The 19,439-nt window shown below is 42.3% G+C and overlaps 1 protein-coding gene across 2 annotated transcripts in view; it reads left to right on the top strand.

Moving 5' to 3' along the window:
• The window catches only part of LOC106608509 (RNA binding protein, mRNA processing factor), a 58,150-nt gene extending 48,572 nt beyond the window's left edge, over positions 1 to 9,578 (top strand). Inside the window, exons 7-8 of one of the 2 annotated variants that reach the window (XM_045721467.1) lie at positions 4,759 to 4,867; positions 5,426 to 9,578. In XM_045721467.1, the coding sequence (XP_045577423.1) occupies positions 4,759 to 4,795 (37 nt within the window). In that variant the 3' untranslated portion in view covers positions 4,796 to 4,867; positions 5,426 to 9,578. The remainder of the gene's footprint in view (positions 1 to 4,758; positions 4,868 to 5,425) is intronic. The other variant, XM_014206455.2, reaches the window with a different exon arrangement.
• The last annotated feature ends 9,861 nt before the right edge of the window (positions 9,579 to 19,439 follow it).

A 19,439-nucleotide genomic window follows, 5' to 3' on the forward strand; every position in this document is an offset into this window, starting at 1 on the left:
ACTTACCTATTGTTCACCTAATACCTTTTTTGCACTGTTGGTTAGAGCCTGTAAGTAAGCATTTCACCTGTTGTATTTGGCGCACCTGACAAATAAACTTTGATTTGACATATTACATGTTTATCTCTTCTTTCTCTCCTTTAATATAGGTATTTTTCTCCCACAAAAAAAATGTATTTTAGTTGTATTTACACCATTGAATTTGGTTAGATTTTTTTTTTTTACAGTTGTTCACTGTGTAATTACATACAAGGAATATTTACCTTTGTAAGTTATACTGGAGAGGGAGCAACAAGATCTCACTTGAGTATTCAACATTTGTCCAGCGGGGGGATTATGTATTTCACCTTTATTTAACTAGGCAAGTCAGTTAAGAACAAATTCTCATTTACAATGACAGCTGAGGAACAGTGGATTAACTGCCATGTTTAAGGGGTAGAACGACAGATTTTTACCTTGTCAGCTCAGGGATTCAATGTAGCAACCTTTCAGTTACTGGCCCAACACTCTAAACACTAGGCTACCTGCCACCCTAAAGTCTATTGGTGAAGGGGCTGTAGGTAAGGGTTAAGGTTTGGCATAGGGTTACAACTGAAAAAAAGAGTGCCTAGCACTGGGATTGAACCATCTATCCTCTATCTGTAGCTCACAGTTTACTAGATGGAAATAGGTGCTCACGTTGCCCCTAGTGGACTGTGTTGAATTGCATGCAGAAGACATCTCCCGAATAAAAACATTTAATACTGCAGTGGATTTGGTGTGACCTGGGTGGACGGAGAGGCCCAATCATACTCTATCAATGCTGTGCAATTGTCCAAACAATGGATGTGCTCTCTTAAGAGTTGCACAGTCATTACAGGCTTGTCGTCCACTTGTGGTCGTTCTAACATTTGCCACATGGTGGCTTAAATTTACGGTCGGGGGGGTTTATGCGGTTGGCAAGCAGAACGTGTAAGTTTCCATGGGAGACTGCGTGTCTGGGTGGTAAACAGCTGAAACGTGACACTGGGCAGAGTGCTCCACGCAGGAAAGGCCTTCAGTCACAGCCGGTAACGAGGTTTATTAATCACCTGGCATCCTGCCTGTCACTGCGGCGGACATTTTGAAAACTCCCAGCTTTAACTGTGCTGTATGTAAGTTTTTTTTTTTTAAGAGCTTTTGGTTCCGAACATATTAATGTGTTGAAGCGTTTGTTTTTTATTCTCCTCCTCCTCCGTCTGAAGTTATTTTTCAGCTGCCTTCATGTCAAAGCAATCTCAGTTTATTTTTCTCCTGTCCACAAGCACATGGTTATGCGCACAGACAACCTAATACTGAACACAAATGCTTAGTGAACTGCAGGGAAAGGTAATCCGGATTTTCCATCTGACAAGACATCATGGGGGAGTGTTTGTGTGTGTTTGTGTGTGTTTGTGTGTGTGTGTGTGTGTGTGTGTGTGTGTGTGTGTGTGTGTGTGTGTGTGTGTGTGTGTGTGTGTGTGTGTGTGTGTGTGTGTGGTTGTGTGTGTGGAGCCTTGCTGCCTGGCCTGGGGGACTTATTGGCCAATAGCCCGACAAACCCAATTCCTGTTGAACTTCTGACTAACTCCCACCAGAGAGGGACTGACCCCCAGCTGAGACCCCTTTAATAAGGAAGTAGAACTTTATTCATCCCCCTTATAACACACTGTCACACATTCAATCTCACTCTCATCCACACACAAAGACATGTACCTACATACAGTCCACATGCATGTGCGATGCCTCTCATCTCCCTCATGCACACACACACACACACACACACACACACACACACACACACACACACACACACACACACACACACACACACACAGTATACAAAGGAGTGTGTTCTGTTCAGGATACATGTCAACAGCTGTGGTCATCACCTCCCCGTCCTACTAGCTGGTCTGGTATGTGAGAAACATGGCTACAGCCTAAAGGCTTTTCAGTGGATTAAGGGACTTTGGCTTCCCCTTTTCATGTTACTGTAAAACAGGTATCAGACTTTGGCTTCCTCTTTTCATGTCACTGTAAAACAGGTATCAGACTTTGGCTTCCTCTTTTCATGTCACTGTAAAACAGGTATCAGACATTGGCTTCCTCTTTTAATATTACTGTAAAACAGGTATCAGACTTTGGCTTCCTCTTTTCATGTCACTGTAAAACAGGTATCAGACATTGGCTTCCTCTTTTCATGTTACTTTAAAACAGGTATCAGACTTTGGCTTCCTCTTTTCATGTTACTGTAAAACAGGTATCCGACTTTGGCTTCCTCTTCATGTTACTGTAAAACAGGTATCAGACATTGGCTTCCTCTTTTCATGTTACTTTAAAACAGGTATCAGACTTTGGCTTCCTCTTCATGTTACTGTAACACAGGTATTAGACTTACAAGCACAGGAGATTATTCAGAGGTGGAATAGGGTTGTAATGCATGGGTATGCAGTATTCCCATTCCAATGTACGCCCATCCCTAATGAATAGGGATCATTTCCTGACAAGATGACGAGAGTCGCACCTATTTCTCTACTGGTGTTCTTGTGATTTTTGGCTGCACCTTGTCTCATGTTAGTTGAAATACTGTCTACTCCGTTCCTCAAAAATAACACAACATATTGCCTGAAGCAGGTCCTATACATTTGAAGTAATACTGTAAATTATTTTTATAGTGCTTTTCTGAAACTCAAACTCTCAAAGAATGTGTTCATTTTGATTATTTTCCAGTCCATTTAGGGCTAGTAGATTATCTTCCAGTCCATTTAGGGCCAGTAGATTATCTTCCAGTCCATTTAGGGCCAGTAGATTCTCTTCCAGTCCATTTAGGGCTAGTAGATTCTCTTCCAGTCCATTTAGGGCCAGTAGATTCTCTTCCAGTCCATTTAGGGCCATAGATTCTCTTCCAGTCCATTTAGTGCCAGTAGATTCTCTTCCAGTCCATTTAGGGCCAGTAGATTCTCTTCAAGTCCATTTAGGGCCAGTAGATTCTCTTCCAGTCCATTTAGTGCCAGTAGATTCTCTTCCAGTCCATTTAGGGCCAGTAGATTATCTTCCAGTCCATTTAGGGCCAGTAGATTCTCTTCCAGTCCATTTAGGGCCAGTAGATTCTCTTCCAGTCCATTTAGGGCCAGTAGATTCTCTTCCAGTCCATTTAGGGCCAGTAGATTCTCTTCCAGTCCATTTAGGGCCAGTAGATTCTCTCCCAGTCCATTTAGGGCCAGTAGATTCTCTTCCAGTCCATTTAGGGCCAGTAGATTCTCTTCCAGTCCATTTAGGGCCAGTAGATTCTCTTCCAGTCCATTTAGTGCTAGTAGATTCTCTTCCAGTCCATTTAGTGCTAGTAGATTCTCTTCCAGTCCATTTAGGGCCAGTAGATTCTCTTCCAGTCCATTTAGGGCCAGTAGATTCTCTCCCAGTCCATTTAGGGCCAGTAGATTCTCTTCCAGTCCATTTCGGGCTAGTAGATTCTCTTCCAGTCCATTTAGGGCCAGTAGATTCTCTTCCAGTCCATTTAGTGCTAGTAGATTCTCTTCCAGTCCATTTCGGGCTAGTAGATTCTCTTCCAGTCCATTTAGGGCCAGTAGATTCTCTCCCAGTCCATTTAGGGCCAGTAGATTCTCTTCCAGTCCATTTCGGGCTAGTAGATTCTCTTCCAGTCCATTTAGGGCCAGTAGATTCTCTCCCAGTCCATTTAGGGCCAGTAGATTCTCTTCCAGTCCATTTAGGGCCAGTAGATTCTCTTCCAGTCCATTTTGGGCTAGTAGATTCTCTTCCAGTCCATTTAGGGCCAGTAGATTTTCATTTGTTTTTTACCATCAACAGTTGCCTATGTAAGTAAATCATTGATAACATTGTCAGATAGGAGATTGCCAGTGGGAAAATCTCTGAGAAATCAAGGCCTCTCAATCTGAAGTAATGTTTGTTTGGCTATCCCACATTACATACACCTGTGTCAGGTTAAGTCAGGAAACACATTAACCCAAAATCAATAAACCTTTCGGTAATCCACGAAGATGTGTTCAATGATAAACCCGCCATCTTTAACCTTTGTGCTTCAGCCAGAACGAATACGAATCTAAAGAATGCATGGAGTCAGTTTGGCCGAGCGTGCATTGATTGTCCCATTCCCGGTTGAACACACAACAGGCATTGCCAAGCCAGCCATGCCTGAGCTTGTTACCTTGTGTACATATGCTTCTCAGTGGATCAAGTCAGGCCCCTCTCTCTTCCACGCACATATTGGTTTTTCTAATTGTTTGTTTTCTTTTGAAGGACTCCCTAAACTTCTGTCATAATCATTGCCAAGTGACGTCTATTTTCTGTGGAGCATCTGCATGCCTGTGGTGGAGGGGTCGACCTTCCATAATTGAGGGGGGGGGGGGGGGTTCTGTTAGGAGCAGGAAGTCCACTGTAGTGACTCTAGGGACATATTCACTGAATGCCATACAGTACCATTCCAAATATGGTATGTCAGATCAGAGTAGACTGGCTTCTACTGTTATTATTATTGTAGTTATTGTTATTTATTATTATCATTATTATTATTATTATTATTATATATATATTTTTATAATGCTGTGGATTATAATAACAGTTAGCATACTGGTATATGAGTTATTACTGATGTAATTTCATTGTTGTTTGAATCTGTTACAAGCAGATTGTCAAATGTATTAAAAGTCATTATAAACCATTATAGCGTTGTAGCATTATAAAGCGCTACGTACTTTTTAACTCCATAGCTTGTTATGTCTCCAGGTTCATGATGTGTGATGGTGGCCACGGTCGGCCTTGATGGTGTTGCTGGCGGTTCTCACGTCCAAACCAGGAGGATTCCTGACCTTGTTTACCGCACAGTGGACCGTTGGTGAGTTCACGGTCAAACGCTCAATGGACTCAAGCTCAGCGATCATGACAGGCAGGTCGAACATGTAACACACACCTTCAGCTGCTGGTCGCCAAGCTCCAATCTGACAGAACATTTTATTTGAATGTGTAGATTTGTGGAAGAAGCTGCGAAAACCAAGTGGAGGTTTTCAGAAATAATATCTCACTCCCAAACAATTGTGCAGAAATGATGTTGAATGCCTGCAGCCATATTGCCACTGTGTCAGCTTTTGTGTGTGTATTTCAGTTAAGGCTTAAGATGGGGTCATTTTTGTTTTAAACCTCGAACAGGACATATGTGGTGAAAACGTGTGTGTGTGTGTGTGTGTGTGTGTGTGTGTGTGTGTGTGTGTGTGTGTGCGCCATGGTAAGTTATCCCTAAAATCTCTCTATCTCTCTCTTTCGCTCTATCTCTCTATCTCTCTCTTTATCTCTCTGTCGCTCTCTTTCTCTCTCTCTCTCTCTCTCTCTCTCTCTCTCTCTCTCTCTCTATTCTCTCCCTCTCCCCCTCCAACCTTTCTCTCTCTGGTTCTATCAGGCAACAACAACCTCACGGGCCTCAGGACATTCCAGACCCAAGCCGCCATCACACATCAGCCCCCCCTCCACCCCCCCTGCTACAACCCCCCTTTTTATACTGTTACATACTCAAGAATTACTGATGACACTTTGGTTCCAGTCCAATACATAAGACCTTATGATGCCTTATGAGAATGACATAGTCTAACATACAGGCTGTGTTCCAATATCCCTGCTAGCACATACACTACCGTTCAAAAGTTTGGGGTCACTTAGAAATGTCCTTGTTTTTGAAAGAAAAGCACATAGCCGTTTCCAGCTACAATAGTCATTTGCAACATTAACAATATCTACACTGTATTTCTGATCAATTTGATGTTATTTTAATGGACAAAATTATTTTGCTTTTCTTTCAAAAACAAGGACATTTCTAAGTGACCCCAAACTTTTGAACGGTAATGTATGTATGCTAGTGTGCTTATTGGAACATAACCACTAAAAACCTTCATTGACATATATCAAACTTTTTTTTTTAATTGACATGAGCCCATACATTTAAACAAAAATTTAAAAAACGTGTGTATTACTTTAAAATACATTCAAGAGTGCAATGTTTGGCCACATCAGTTGGGATGAAGTGTTTCTGAATTTATACCTGTGTGAGTGCAAGGCCTATGCAGGCATTTTGAAAGTCTTATGTAAAAGAGGATGACCAAAATGTTAACAGATTATATTATTATTGATTATAATTATTACCTTTCTGTATACCTTTCCTTATTATGTATGATTATTACTACATGTTGAAGCATGACTCCCCCCCCCCCCCAAAAAAATAAAATGAAAATGCTGTAAATCTTTAGATATTTTAAAGATAAACCAAAATGTATTTTTGTAATCAATCCGATGTTTGAAAATGTTTGATTGTTTTCTGTGTATCAAGTGTGTGAGTAATACTGTTTGAGATCCTCAGTCGTTCTTACTTCTCGTATGAGTGCCAGTCGCCGTGTAATGGCCGATTGCTCTGCCACACTAAAGCAGTCGCATCAGTTCGCAGACTTATGCTTTTTTTTCCTATAGTAACGATTCTGATTAGTCGTGTAGCTTTGTGTTAATCCTTAAGCTTTTTTTTACAAGTGGAGACACTAATATAATGCCAAACTTGTTAGTTCCTACTTGTCATAATACAAAATGTACATAATATTGTACTGCAACAATTGGCTGCTCAACTCCAACCCCTGAGAGAATTGGGCTATGGAGTTGAGCACCCCTGTTCTACACCAAATAGCAGCCATTTAATCACGGTAAATTGATACCAGGCTATAATTAAGCAATAAGGCCTGAGGGGGTGTGGTATATGGCCATTATGCAGAGTGCCTGGATACAGCCCTTAGCCGTGGTATATTTGCAATATACCACAAACCCCCAAGTTCCTTTATTGCGATTAAACCGGTTACCAATGTAATTAGAGCAGTAAAAATACATGTTTTTTCATACCCGTGGTATACGGTCTGGCTTTCAGGGCTCGAACCACCCAGTTTATAATCCAAGATAAGCAATTTCGGAACCATGCCAATATTAAAATCTTCAAGAGTACAGTATCTAGTCACCGTTAAGACAAATGTTTGTCTTACGTATGCAATGTAGGAACGGAAATAGTCGGTCCTGCGTACTTGCGGCGTTTGTAATTGCGGGACAACACTAGCTAGGATCAACATTCTGCATAGCTATTTGTAGTTCTTGTATTGCCTCGGGTATGTCTTGGGCTTTATGGGATACTTCCCAGGTCCAGATTAAACCTACTCCTGGATTGAAAATAGGCTTCTATTGGGGGACTCTATTGAAAATACTTTTTCATCCTGGAGTAAGATTTTTCTTGGTCTGGGATACCAGTCCTGTAAATTAATTGTAAACCAGGACTATACAGACAATACTGACCAAAGGCGTGTTTTTGTAACGTAGCGAACTAGGCTAGTGGAATTATTCCATCTCAACAGCTACGTATGTAATGCTCATATCCTCTGATTTATTTTCAAGAAGTGTGCTATTTTTTCCTGCATGCCTCACGTTTTCACTCAAAATAGTATCCTAGCATCCAGAAAGGAAAAGCATTTTCAAATGTTTCTGTGTCTTATCTAATTAAGTGAAGATTCAACCTCTGGTTTTGTAAAGTATTTTTACTTAAATCAGGGATGGGCAACTGGCGGCCGGCCCCCCTTTTGAAGGCCCTTGGATCCTTACCCCCCCTCCCCTCTAAACTTGTTATCACGGTCGAATTACTGGCAGGGGGGCCCCATTTATTTTGTTAGTCAGTCTCACTCAAATATCATGTTAAAAACTGCAAACATTTCTCTCCACCCTTTTGCAAAATATGTAGAATTGCAGGAAATGAGCTGTAAAACAGCTCATTTTCCTCTCCGGCCCATGGCAAAATGAGGGGCAATTTTTTTGTGTGGTCCTCACCCTTATCAAAGTTGTCCATCCATGACCTAGGTGGATGATTGGAATAAAAAATAATGTTTCCTGTTTCACCGTTGTTCGCCGAGTTCTTGGTTAAAGACTGCAATATAGTTGGCTATACGAGCTCTGTTCATTCTGTGAAGCTTTAGGGCTTAAAGCCTTCGTTCTGGTTGTTCTTCTCCTGTAATCTCAAAATAAAAATATGCAGTCTTGTATTTTCATGTTATGTCCAATAAATGAGTCAAGGATCTCACACAACCAAGAGTGTAATAATAAAAAAAACGGATCTAATATGAAAGTTGGCGGGAAAATCTATAAGGCATTTAAAAATGAAACGCCGATGTGAGCATCGTAAATGCATCCATGAAGTAATATTCCTTTTAACACAGACGCAATTAACCTTCCAGTTCATAAGAGTCACTGTGAGTGCCTAACATAAAATGGATTGGCTGATTGATTGATTGATTGAACTTTATTAGTCATGTTAAAATCATGAGTTTGTAAGTGTTTTAGTGGATGTGATGTGATATAGTGAGTCCATGGAATATTAATCTCAAAATATCCAAAAGTCCTTTATGAAATTAAATATTACCCAAGTTTTTACAATACTTTCCCGCTCTCACCACTTTAAAATATTGTAAAAAAAATTATAATCCTTTTACCAGTTTGCAACGTGAATTGACAATAACGCTATTGCAGGATGTATCTGGCAAATGTTTTAGAATCATATTTTTTGGTCCTTGATTTAATGATTGTACTACATTATCACACATATCGTTATACCCAGATACATGCTGGCAAACTGGCTGCAATAGCGTTAATGTGATGTTAATTCACATTGTAAACTGGGTAAAATAATTATTATTTTTTACAATATTTTGTTAGCGACCCCAAAAAAAAGACATATCTTAAACTGGCTGTTTTCTTTGTTATCTGACAAGATAACAACTAAAATATGATGATATCATGATATCGTATCTTTACTTGGTTGTAATCTGGTTATTTCTGGCCAGATAACAACAAAAAATATGTTGTCTTGATGATATTGTGTCTTTACTTGGTTGTAATCTGGTTATTTCTGGCCAGATAACAACAAAAAATATGATGTCTTGATGATATTGTGTCTTTACTTGGTTGTAATCTGGTTATTTCTGGCCAGATAACAACAAAAAATATGATGTCTTGATGATATTGTGTCTTTACTTGGTTGTAATCTGGTTATGTGATGTCTACAACCAGGAAAACAGTTTAAAACCAGAAAATGTCTTCATTATAACATCGCATGCCACCTTTTAACCATTGGGATGATCAACTGTAAATCAGAGTGAGAATATATGAAAGAAAAGTACATATTTTCACCCAGTGTCACCTTTCAAGACGCAGCTGTTATGTGAGTTGAAATAATCATTCAGTAGAATGTAATTCCTTTGTTTGATGTCCTGAAGCTACTGTAGGACTAAAGCTACTGTAGGACTAAAGCTACTGTAGGACTAAATGGGTGTTATATGCATGTTTGTGTATTTTTTTATATTTTTTTTCAATGCATACTGTTGATATTCATGTTTTGCCAATGTGAGGAGAATACATATTTCAGTGAATTGCAGGGGTTGTTTGAAATTTTTATTGTTAAAACCAAAAAAGATAAGAAAAGTTATGAAAATTAATATGTAAATGAATATGTTCAGGGCATCAGCCATTAAAGATTGATGTTGCCATTGTTGTTGCCTTGCTTTTTCTGTTGAGTGACATGCACACATGATCATTTTATTAATAAAAAATAAAAAATAAAAATGTTATTAGATATTCTTCTTAAAACTGCATTGTTGGTTAAGGGCTTGTAAGTAAGCTGTAAGGTTGTATTCGGCACGTGACAAATTCGATTTGATTTGATTTGATCAAATAATTAACTTCCAATCATATTAACCGTTACTCTCTCGCGGGAAACCTTCTCTCTTGCACAGACATTTAGAAACGAAACAGGTCATTTTGAAAAATAAGCCACGGGAGTTTTTTGAGCGAGAATAAAGATGACTTTCGAGTAGTAAGACATTTGCTTTTGTAGAAAAGCAATAGATACCATTAATAAGAAGGGTCGAGAAGCGTCTTATATTGTGAGCTACCGAGTGGCTAGGACAGGCAAGCCCCATACTATTGTGGAGGACTTAATTCTTACTGCTGCCACGGATATGGCTGGGACAATGCTGGGGGAAAAGCCCCAAAAAACTATACAGACAATGCCTTCATAAAACAACACTGTTTCACGACGCGTCAGTGACATGGCAGGAGATGTTTTGAAACAATTACTGCTTGGCATACAAGCCAGTGAATTCTATGCGTTACAGCTGGATGAGTCAACAGACGTGGCGGGCCTGGCACAGCTCCTGGTATATGTCCGTTACGTTTATGGGGCGTCAAATAAGGAATACATCCTCTTCTGCAAACCACTGGAAACCAGGACAACATGAGAGGATATGTTTAAAGTACTGGACAGCTTTGTGACATCAAATGGACTTTTGTGGTCAAGATGTGTTGGTATCTGTACTGATGGAGCAAAAGCCATGACAGGGAGACATAGTGGAGTGGTAACGCGCGTGCAAGCAGTTGCTCCCGACGCCACTTGGGTACACTGCAGCATCCCCCGAGAGGCTCTTGCTGCCAAGGGAATGCCTTGACAGCTTGAAAGACGTGTTGGACACTACAGTGAAAATGGTTAACTTTGTTAAAGAAAGGCCCCTGAACACTCGTGTATTTTCTGCATTATGCAATGATACGGGCAGCGACCATGTAACGCTTTTACAACATACAGAAGTGCGCTGGTTATCAAGGGGCAAAGTATTGACACATTTTTTTTAAATTGAGAGACGAGCTTCTTTACTGACCATAATTTTCACTTGTCTGACTGCTTGCATGATGACGAGTTTCTCACACGACTGGCCTATCTGGGTGATGTTTTTTCTCGCCTGAATGATCTGAATCTAAGATTACAGGGACTCTCCGCAACTATATTCAATGTGCGGGACAAAATTGTGGTTATGATTTAGAAGTTGAAGCTCTTCTCTGTCTGCATTAACAAGGACAACACACAGGTCTTTCCATTGTATGATTTTTTGTGTACAAATTAACACAAGCTCACGGACAATGTCAAACATAAAACAAAGCACCTAAGTGAGCTGGGTGCGCAATTACGCAGGTACTTCCCCGAGACGGACGACACACTTTCATGCCCTGCCTCCAATCCACTTACCGATATCTGAACAAGAGAGCCTCATCAAAATTGCCACAAACGGTTCTGTGAAAATTGAATTCAATCAGAAGCCACTGCCATATTTCTGGATAGGGCTGCACTCAGAGTTTCTTGCCTTGGCAAATCGCGCTGTTAAGACACTGATGCCCTTTGCAACCATGTACCTAAGTGAGAGTGGATTCTCGGCCCTCACTAGCATGAAAACTAAATACAGGCACAGACTGTGTGTGGAAAATGATTTAAGACTGAGACTCTCTCCAATACAACCCAACATTGCAGAGTTATGTGCATCCTTTCAAGCACACCCTTCTCATTAACCTGTGGTGAGTTATTCACACTTTTTGATGAACAAATAAGGTTTGATATGTAAGATGGTTAAATAAAGAGCAAAATTATTGATTATTATATTATTATTTGTGCCCTGGTCCTATAAGAGCTCTTTGTCACTTCCCACGAGCCGGGTTGTCACAAAAACTCACACTCATTCTTATGTTTAATAAATGTATTGTATAGTGTGTGTCTGTGGCAGGCTTACAATGATGGCAAAAAAACAACATTTAAGAGTGCGCTGACCCTGATGCTAGATGGGGTACGCAGCTGGAGGTTGAATGTTTGAAGGGGTACGGGACTATAAAAAGTTTGGGAACCACTGCATTAGGACAATAAAACAAATCTGACCCTGGAGCAATGGTTAGGGGGCAACTTCTACACCTAGCTCAGAGAAGTGGGACAGTCATTCCCCTTTACCCCTTGGGCGGCAGGTAGCCTAGTGGTTAGAGTGTTGGGCCAGTAACCAAAAGGTTGGTGAATGGAATCCCCGAGCTGACAAGGTAAAAATCTGTCATTCTACCCCTGAACAAACCCTCTGTTCCTAAGCCGTCATTGAAACTAAGAATTTGTTCTTAACTGACTTGCCTTGTTAAATAAAGGTTAATAAAATACACTCCAGCTCCTGAAGGTTACGTCTCTATCCTCCCAGAGCGTCTGTATCCTCCCAGAACATCTCTATCCTCCCAGAACGTCTCTATCCTCCCAGAACGTCTGTATCCTCCCAGAACGTCTCTATCCTCCCAGAGCGTCTCTATCCTCCCAGAACGTCTCTATCCTCCCAGAACGTCTGTATCCTCCCAGAACGTCTCTATCCTCCCAGAACGTCTCTATCCTCCCAGAACGTCTGTATCCTCCCAGAACGTCTCTATCCTCCCAGAGCATCTGTATTCTCCCAGAACGTCTCTATCCTCCCAGAGCGTCTGTATCCTCCCAGAACGTCTGTATCCTCCCAGAGCGTCTGTATCCTCCCAGAACGTCTGTATCCTCCCAGAGCGTCTCTATCCTCCCAGAACGTCTCTATCCTCCCAGAACGTCTCTATCCTCCCAGAGCATCTCTATCCTCCCAGAGCGTCTCTATCCTCCCAGAACATCTGTATCCTCCCAGAGCGTCTCTATCCTCCCAGAACGTCTCTATCCTCCCAGAGCGTCTCTATCCTCCCAGAGTGTCTGTATCCTCCCAGAACGTCTGTATCCTCCCAGAACGTCTCTATCCTCCCAGAACGTCTCTATCCTCCCAGAGCGTCTGTATCCTCCCAGAACGTCTGTATCCTCCCAGAGCGTCTGTATCCTCCCAGAGCGTCTCTATCCTCCCAGAACGTCTCTATCCTCCCAGAACGTCTCTATCCTCCCCGAGGGTCTGTATCCTCCCAGAACGTCTGTATCCTCCCAGAACGTCTGTATCCTCCCAGAGCGTCTGTATCCTCCCAGAACGTCTCTATCCTCCCAGAACGTCTCTATCCTCCCAGAACGTCTGTATCCTCCCAGAACATCTCTATCCTCCCAGAACGTCTCTATCCTCCCAGAGCGTCTCTATCCTCCCAGAGCGTCTCTATCCTCCCAGAACGTCTCTATCCTCCCAGAACGTCTCTATCCTCCCCGAGGGTCTGTATCCTCCCAGAACGTCTGTATCCTCCCAGAGCGTCTGTATCCTCCCAGAACGTCTCTATCCTCCCAGAGCGTCTGTATCCTACCAGAACATCTGTATCCTCCCAGAACGTCTGTATTCTCCCAGAACGTCTCTATCCTCCCAGAACGTCTGTATCCTCCCAGAACGTCTGTATCCTCCCAGAACGTCTGTATCCTCCCAGAGCGTCTGTATCCTCCCAGAACGTCTCTATCCTCCCAGAGCGTCTCTATCCTCCCAGAGCATCTCTATCCTCCCAGAGCGTCTCTATCCTCCCAGAATGAGGTGTCAGAATAACTAGGAGCATTTGGTGCAGTGAATTTCCTCAACCCCTCACCCCCCCTCATTATCACAAATCTAAAAGCACTTACCGACATAAATATGGTCACATTTTCTATTTCACCTATGAGTAATAACGAGACAAGTAAAGGAATAGTTTTTTTTTAAGTTTCCCCAGTTGATTGTTTTTCTTGGCAGAACTAACCAGGTTTATATTAGATAACCCAGTGGTTGCTCCTTTAAAACAAACTCAACCTATGAGGTATCCAGACACCCTGTAAAAAAGGTGCTAGTCTTATTCGATGAAACTCAATTCCCCACTCCTCCCACACCACTTTGCATGACACTTCCCCCATATCTTCAGGTATACTCCAGGGCACGGTGTAGTCTATAGTCATGGGGACACCAAGGGAGATGGAGGCCTCTCTCTGCCCTCTATAAGAATAGCCTCCTTGTCCCAAGGGTTAGGTAGTCAAGGGAGTGGGGAGGGGGCATAGCCAATTAAGTCTTTCTTTCTTTCTCTTGTTTCTTCCCTCTCTCTTCACAGGTCACTATCATCATTCTGTAAGAGGCTTACACTCTGTACAGTACATCTTGTTACATTCTGTACAGTACATCCTGTGACATTCTGTACAGTACATCCTGTGACATTCTGTACAGTACATCCTGTGACATTCTGTACAGTACATCCTGTGACATTCTGTATAGTACATCCTGTTACATTCTGTACAGTACATCCTGTGACATTCTGTACAGTACATCTTGTTACATTCTGTACAGTACATCCTGTGACATTCTGGACAGTACATCCTGTGACATTCTGTACAGTACATCCTGTTACATTCTGTTCAGTACATCATATTTCATCTTGTCTATGCAATCATGTGTCACACTCGCAGACACACAGTTTGTATTGCTATCCTTGTGGGGACCAAATAATTGATTCCCATCCAGAATCCTATTTTCCCTAACCCCTAACTCTAAATCTAACCCTAACCTTAACCTCACCACAACCCTATGCCTAACCTTAACCCCTAACCCTAACCCCTAACCCTGAACCTAACCCTAAACTTAATTCTAACCCCAACTCTAAATGTAAACCTAACCCTAAGCCTAACCTCTAAGCCTAAAATAGCATTTTTCCTTGTGGGGACCTGCAAAATGTCCCCACTTGTTTGAATTTTCCTTGTTTTACTTCTGGTACCCATAAGGACAGTTAAAATAAAACAAACACACACACACACACACGCACGCACGCACGCACGCACTCACACACACACACACACACACACACACACACACACACACACACACACACACACACACACACACACACACACACACACACACACACACACACACACACACACACACACACACACACACACTGTCTATGCTCCAGGGCCTTCTGCTGCAGAGCATTGAGGGGGATGGGTGTGACATGGTGGGTGTAAAATGGGGAGGGGGGGAGGTGTACCCTAGTTCACCTAGCCCAGTGCAGGCATCACATTGTAATGGCGTTAATCCTTTTGACAAGTGCATTTAAGAGGTGTTGCTGTCACTTTTCACGCATAGCTATGGTTTCCACACTCTGCAGCTGCAGCCCAGTCTTAAATAACATGTCTTTGTTTGGGATTTAACTATATATGACTGGGCCACTCAAGAATTCTAGTGTTTGTTCAAAACTAAAATTGGATTATAAATCGTACAGCTCTTCATGGATTACAGCATCACCAAGACATCAGCACTGGTGCTTTGACATCACTACTCCTATAGTGGGTTGTGTTGCTTAGTTTGGACCCTTACACTCCATAGCCTATACCCACTGAGCACACACTGGTTGAATCAATGTTGTTTCCACGTCATTTCATTGAAACAATAGTCCTGGATATTAGATGTCAGAATATAACCTGTAAACAATAGTCCTGGATATTAGATGTCAGAATATAACCTGTCTACAATAGTCCTAGATATTAGATGTCAGAATATAACCTGTCTACAATAGTCCTGGATATTAGATGTCAGAATATAACCTGTCTACAATAGTCCTGGATATTAGATGTCAGAATATAACCTGTCTACAATAGTCCTGGATATTAGATGTCAGAATATAACCTGTCTACAATAGTCCTGGATATTAGATGTCAGAATATAACCTGTCTACAATAGTCCTAGATATTAGATGTCAGAATATAACCTGTAAACAATAGTCCTGGATATTAGATGTCAGAATATAACCTGTCTACAATAGTCCTGGATATTAGATGTCAGAATATAACCTGTAAACAATAGTCCTGGATATTAGATGTCAGAATATAACCTGTAAACAATAGAACACAATCATTGATTGACAAATAATAATAATTATCATCGTCATCGGGCTGACATGCTCTTGAAATGTACATAAATGACGACCATTTCACCATTTTGAACGAAATACAAACACAGCTACGTAACCTGAAGGATTCATTTTTCCCTCATCTCTCTGGGTACACCCCCTTCCTCGTCACTGACAACTCCTTCGTTCTGCCGTCTTCAAAAGCCTGTCATGGTACTGCCCAGTTACTGACCAAATCGTGAGTAATGCGCCAGGCCACATTTCCTGGCAGCATTACCAGATGCTCGACACTCCCTGATTGGTCTCTGTGTCCACTGTCCATCATGATCACAACAAAATCAAACGAGGGGGGGGTCTGATTTGAAGGTGACTCAGTCAATTTGGGTCGATTCTTTCCTCTGTCTCTCTCCTCTCTTCTCCCTTCCACAAGAAACACTTTTCCCAAGGGGAGAACCCTACGCCCTCCGTCTCATAGCAACCAAAACACTGAGGAATCTTGTCACTCCTCTCCTCTTTCTGAAGTGTCATGAATTAATGTCCCGTGCAGTAAAGTACAGTGAAATACCTTTCTTCCCAGCTCCAAACCCCAACAATACAGTAATCAATATCAATGTAGTACTAAAAATAGCATAAGGTAGAACAAAAACACACAATAAATCAAAATAGGAAATAAGAAGAACATGAGAAAGTAAGAATCTATACACAGGATTAGTTTCACTACCATCTTTACAATGTGCAGGGATACTGGAGTGTTGGAGGTAGATATGAGAAAGTAAGAATCTATACACAGGATTAGTTTCACTACCATCTTTACAATGTGCAGGGATACTGGAGTGTTGGAGGTAGATATGTATAGGGGTCAGGTGACTAGTCATCAGGTTCAAAGATAAACAGAGTAGCAGCAGCTTAAATTAGGATTGTATGTTAATTAAGACTGTGTGTGTGTAGAGTCAGTATAAATGTGTGTGCATGTTATGTGTGTGTTGGAGTGTCAGTGTGTGTGTGTGTGTGTAGAGTCCCTTGAGTGTGTGGAGTCCTGTCAGTGTGTAGAGTCCTGTCAGTGTGTAGAGTCCTGTCAGTGTGTAGAGTCCTGTGAGTGTGTAGAGTCCTGTCAGTGTGTAGAGTCCTGTCAGTGTGTAGAGTCCTGTCAGTGTGTAGAGTCCTGTCAGTGGGTAGAGTCCTGTGAGTGTGTAGAGTCCTGTCAGTGTGTAGAGTCCTGTCAGTGGGTAGAGTCCTGTGAGTGTGTAGAGTCCTGTCAGTGTGTAGAGTCCTGTCAGTGTGTAGAGTCCTGTGAGTGTGTAGAGTCCTGTCAGAGTGTGTAGAGTCCTGTTAGTGTGTAGAGTCCTGTCAGTGTGTAGAGTCCTGTCAGTGTGTAGAGTCCTGTCAGAGTGTGTAGAGTCCTGTGAGTGTGTAGAGTCCTGTCAGTGTGTAGAGTCCTGTCAGTGTGTAGAGTCCTGTCAGTGTGTGGAGTCCTGTTAATGTGTAGTCCTGTCAGTGTGTAGAGTCCTGTCAGTGTGTAGAGTCCTGTTAGTGTGTAGAGTCCTGTGAGTGTGCATAGAGACATAGAGTGTAAAAATATAAATAAAATACAAGGGTCAACTCAGAAAGTCTGTGGAGCCATTCTGTTAGCTATTTAGCAGCCTCATGGCTTGGGGATAGAAGCTTCTCAGGAGCCTGTGCGGAAGCAGAAAGAGGAGTCTATGGCTTGGGTGGCTAGAGTCTAACAATTGTCAGGGCCTTCCTTCCACACCGCTTGATATAGAGGTCCTGGATGCTGCTCCACTGCAGCCCCGGCGATGTGGATGGGGGCGTGTTTGTATGCTTGCTTGTGGGTAGAGTAACAATGGTCTAGGACTTTATCGCCCCTAGTGGTGAAGGAAACGTGTTGATGGAAGTTGAGCATCACGTGTCGTAGTGATGCGAAAATAAAATTGCCTGCGACAAGAAAGGCAGCCACCAGATGTACGTTTTCCTGCTTGGTTATAGCCTCATAGAGTTCTTATATTTATTATTATTTTTATTTAACCTTTTATTTAACTAGGCAAGTCAGTTAAGAACAAATTATTATTGACAATGACGGCCAAACCACGTCCAAACCCTAACCCGGACAACGCTGGGCCTATTGTGCGCCGCACTACGGGACTACGGGACCAATCAGAGTTTGTTAAGTGCCAGCTTGTTATATTTCTTATCCTTTGGTGGAATGTATACAACCGTCACCATAACAACTGAAGGGTCAGCATTTGACCATCAGGTATTCGAAGACGGGTGAATAATGGGTCGAGACTACCACTGCGCTGAAGTCAGCACACCATTAAATGGACAAGCAGACAGGACAGTAGACTAAAGGAAAAGTAGAGTCGATTTCCTTGACTCTACTGTCCTGTCTGCTCGGTGAATGGAGAATACATTGAGTTGGATAGCCAGGGGGGGTATCTTGTCCGAAATACATGTTTCAGAAAAGCATAGATTATATTGCAATTTTAAGAGTCCTGTTGCTAGCAAATCCGCGATCGGCGGTCATCCATCTTGTTATATTACATTGACCAATAGAATGGAGGGAAGAGTTGGCCGGTTTCCCTTTGCCTTAATAATCTCACCAGCACTCCCCTTCTCCTGCTTCTGTAACACCAGCGTTTCCTCTTGCATACCCCCGAGAATTGGGTCGGAATTACAGAAAGAGCCCTGGGCAGATGACTCCAAGTTGAAGGCGGAATTGGGGTCTGCCGATCTGATGTTCGAAAGTTCTTGTCGGTTGCAAGAACATATTTCATGAAAATAGATAAACGCCAAAAGAATCACAAAATAACAAAGTTGGGTCGGAGTTTTCAAAACGGAGGCCATCCTCCAATTTCCAAAATTTTACTGAGTTACAGTTCATATAAGGAAATCAGTCAATCAAAATAAATAAATTAGGCCTTAATCTATGGATTCCACATGACTGGGAATACAGATAGGCATCTATTGGTCAGAGATACCTTAAAAAAAAGGTAGGGTCTTGGATCAGAAAACCAGACCGTATCTGGTGTGAGCACCATTTGCCTCATTCAGCGTGACACATTGATCAGGCTGTTGATTGTGGCCAGTGGAATGTTGTCCCACTCCTCTTCAAAGGCTGTGCGAAGTGGCTGGATATTGGCGGGAACTGGAACACACTGTCGTACACGTCGATCCAGAGCATCTCAAACATGCTCAATGGGTGACATGGCTGGTGAGTATACAGTTCATGGAAGAACTGGGACATTTTCTGCTTCCGAGAATTGTGTACAGATCCTTGTGACATGGGGCAGTGCATTATCATGCTGAAACATGATGGCGTGGTACGACAATGGGCCTCAGGATCTCGTTACAGTATCTCTGTACATTCAAATTGCCATCGATAAAATGCAATTGTGTTCATTGATCGTATCTTATGCGAGCCCATACCATAACCCCACTACCACCATGGGGCACTCTGTTCACGACATTGACATCAACAAACCGCTCACCCACACAATGCCATACACGCTGTCTGCCATCTGCCCGGTACAGTTGAAACCGGGATTCATCCGTGAAGAGCACACTTCTTCAGCGTGCCAGTGACCATCGAAGGTGAGCATTAGCCCACTGAAGTCGGTCACCCTGATGAGGACGACGAGCACGCAGATGAGCTTCCCTGAGACGGTTTCTGACAGTTTGTGCAGAGATTCTTTGGTTGTGCAAACCCACAGTTTCATCAGCTGTCTCGGTGGCTGGTCTCAGACGATCCCTCAGGTGAAGAA

The sequence above is a fragment of the Salmo salar genome, chromosome ssa07 (genome assembly GCF_905237065.1).
Source record: "Salmo salar chromosome ssa07, Ssal_v3.1, whole genome shotgun sequence".
Lineage (NCBI taxonomy): Eukaryota > Metazoa > Chordata > Actinopteri > Salmoniformes > Salmonidae > Salmo > Salmo salar.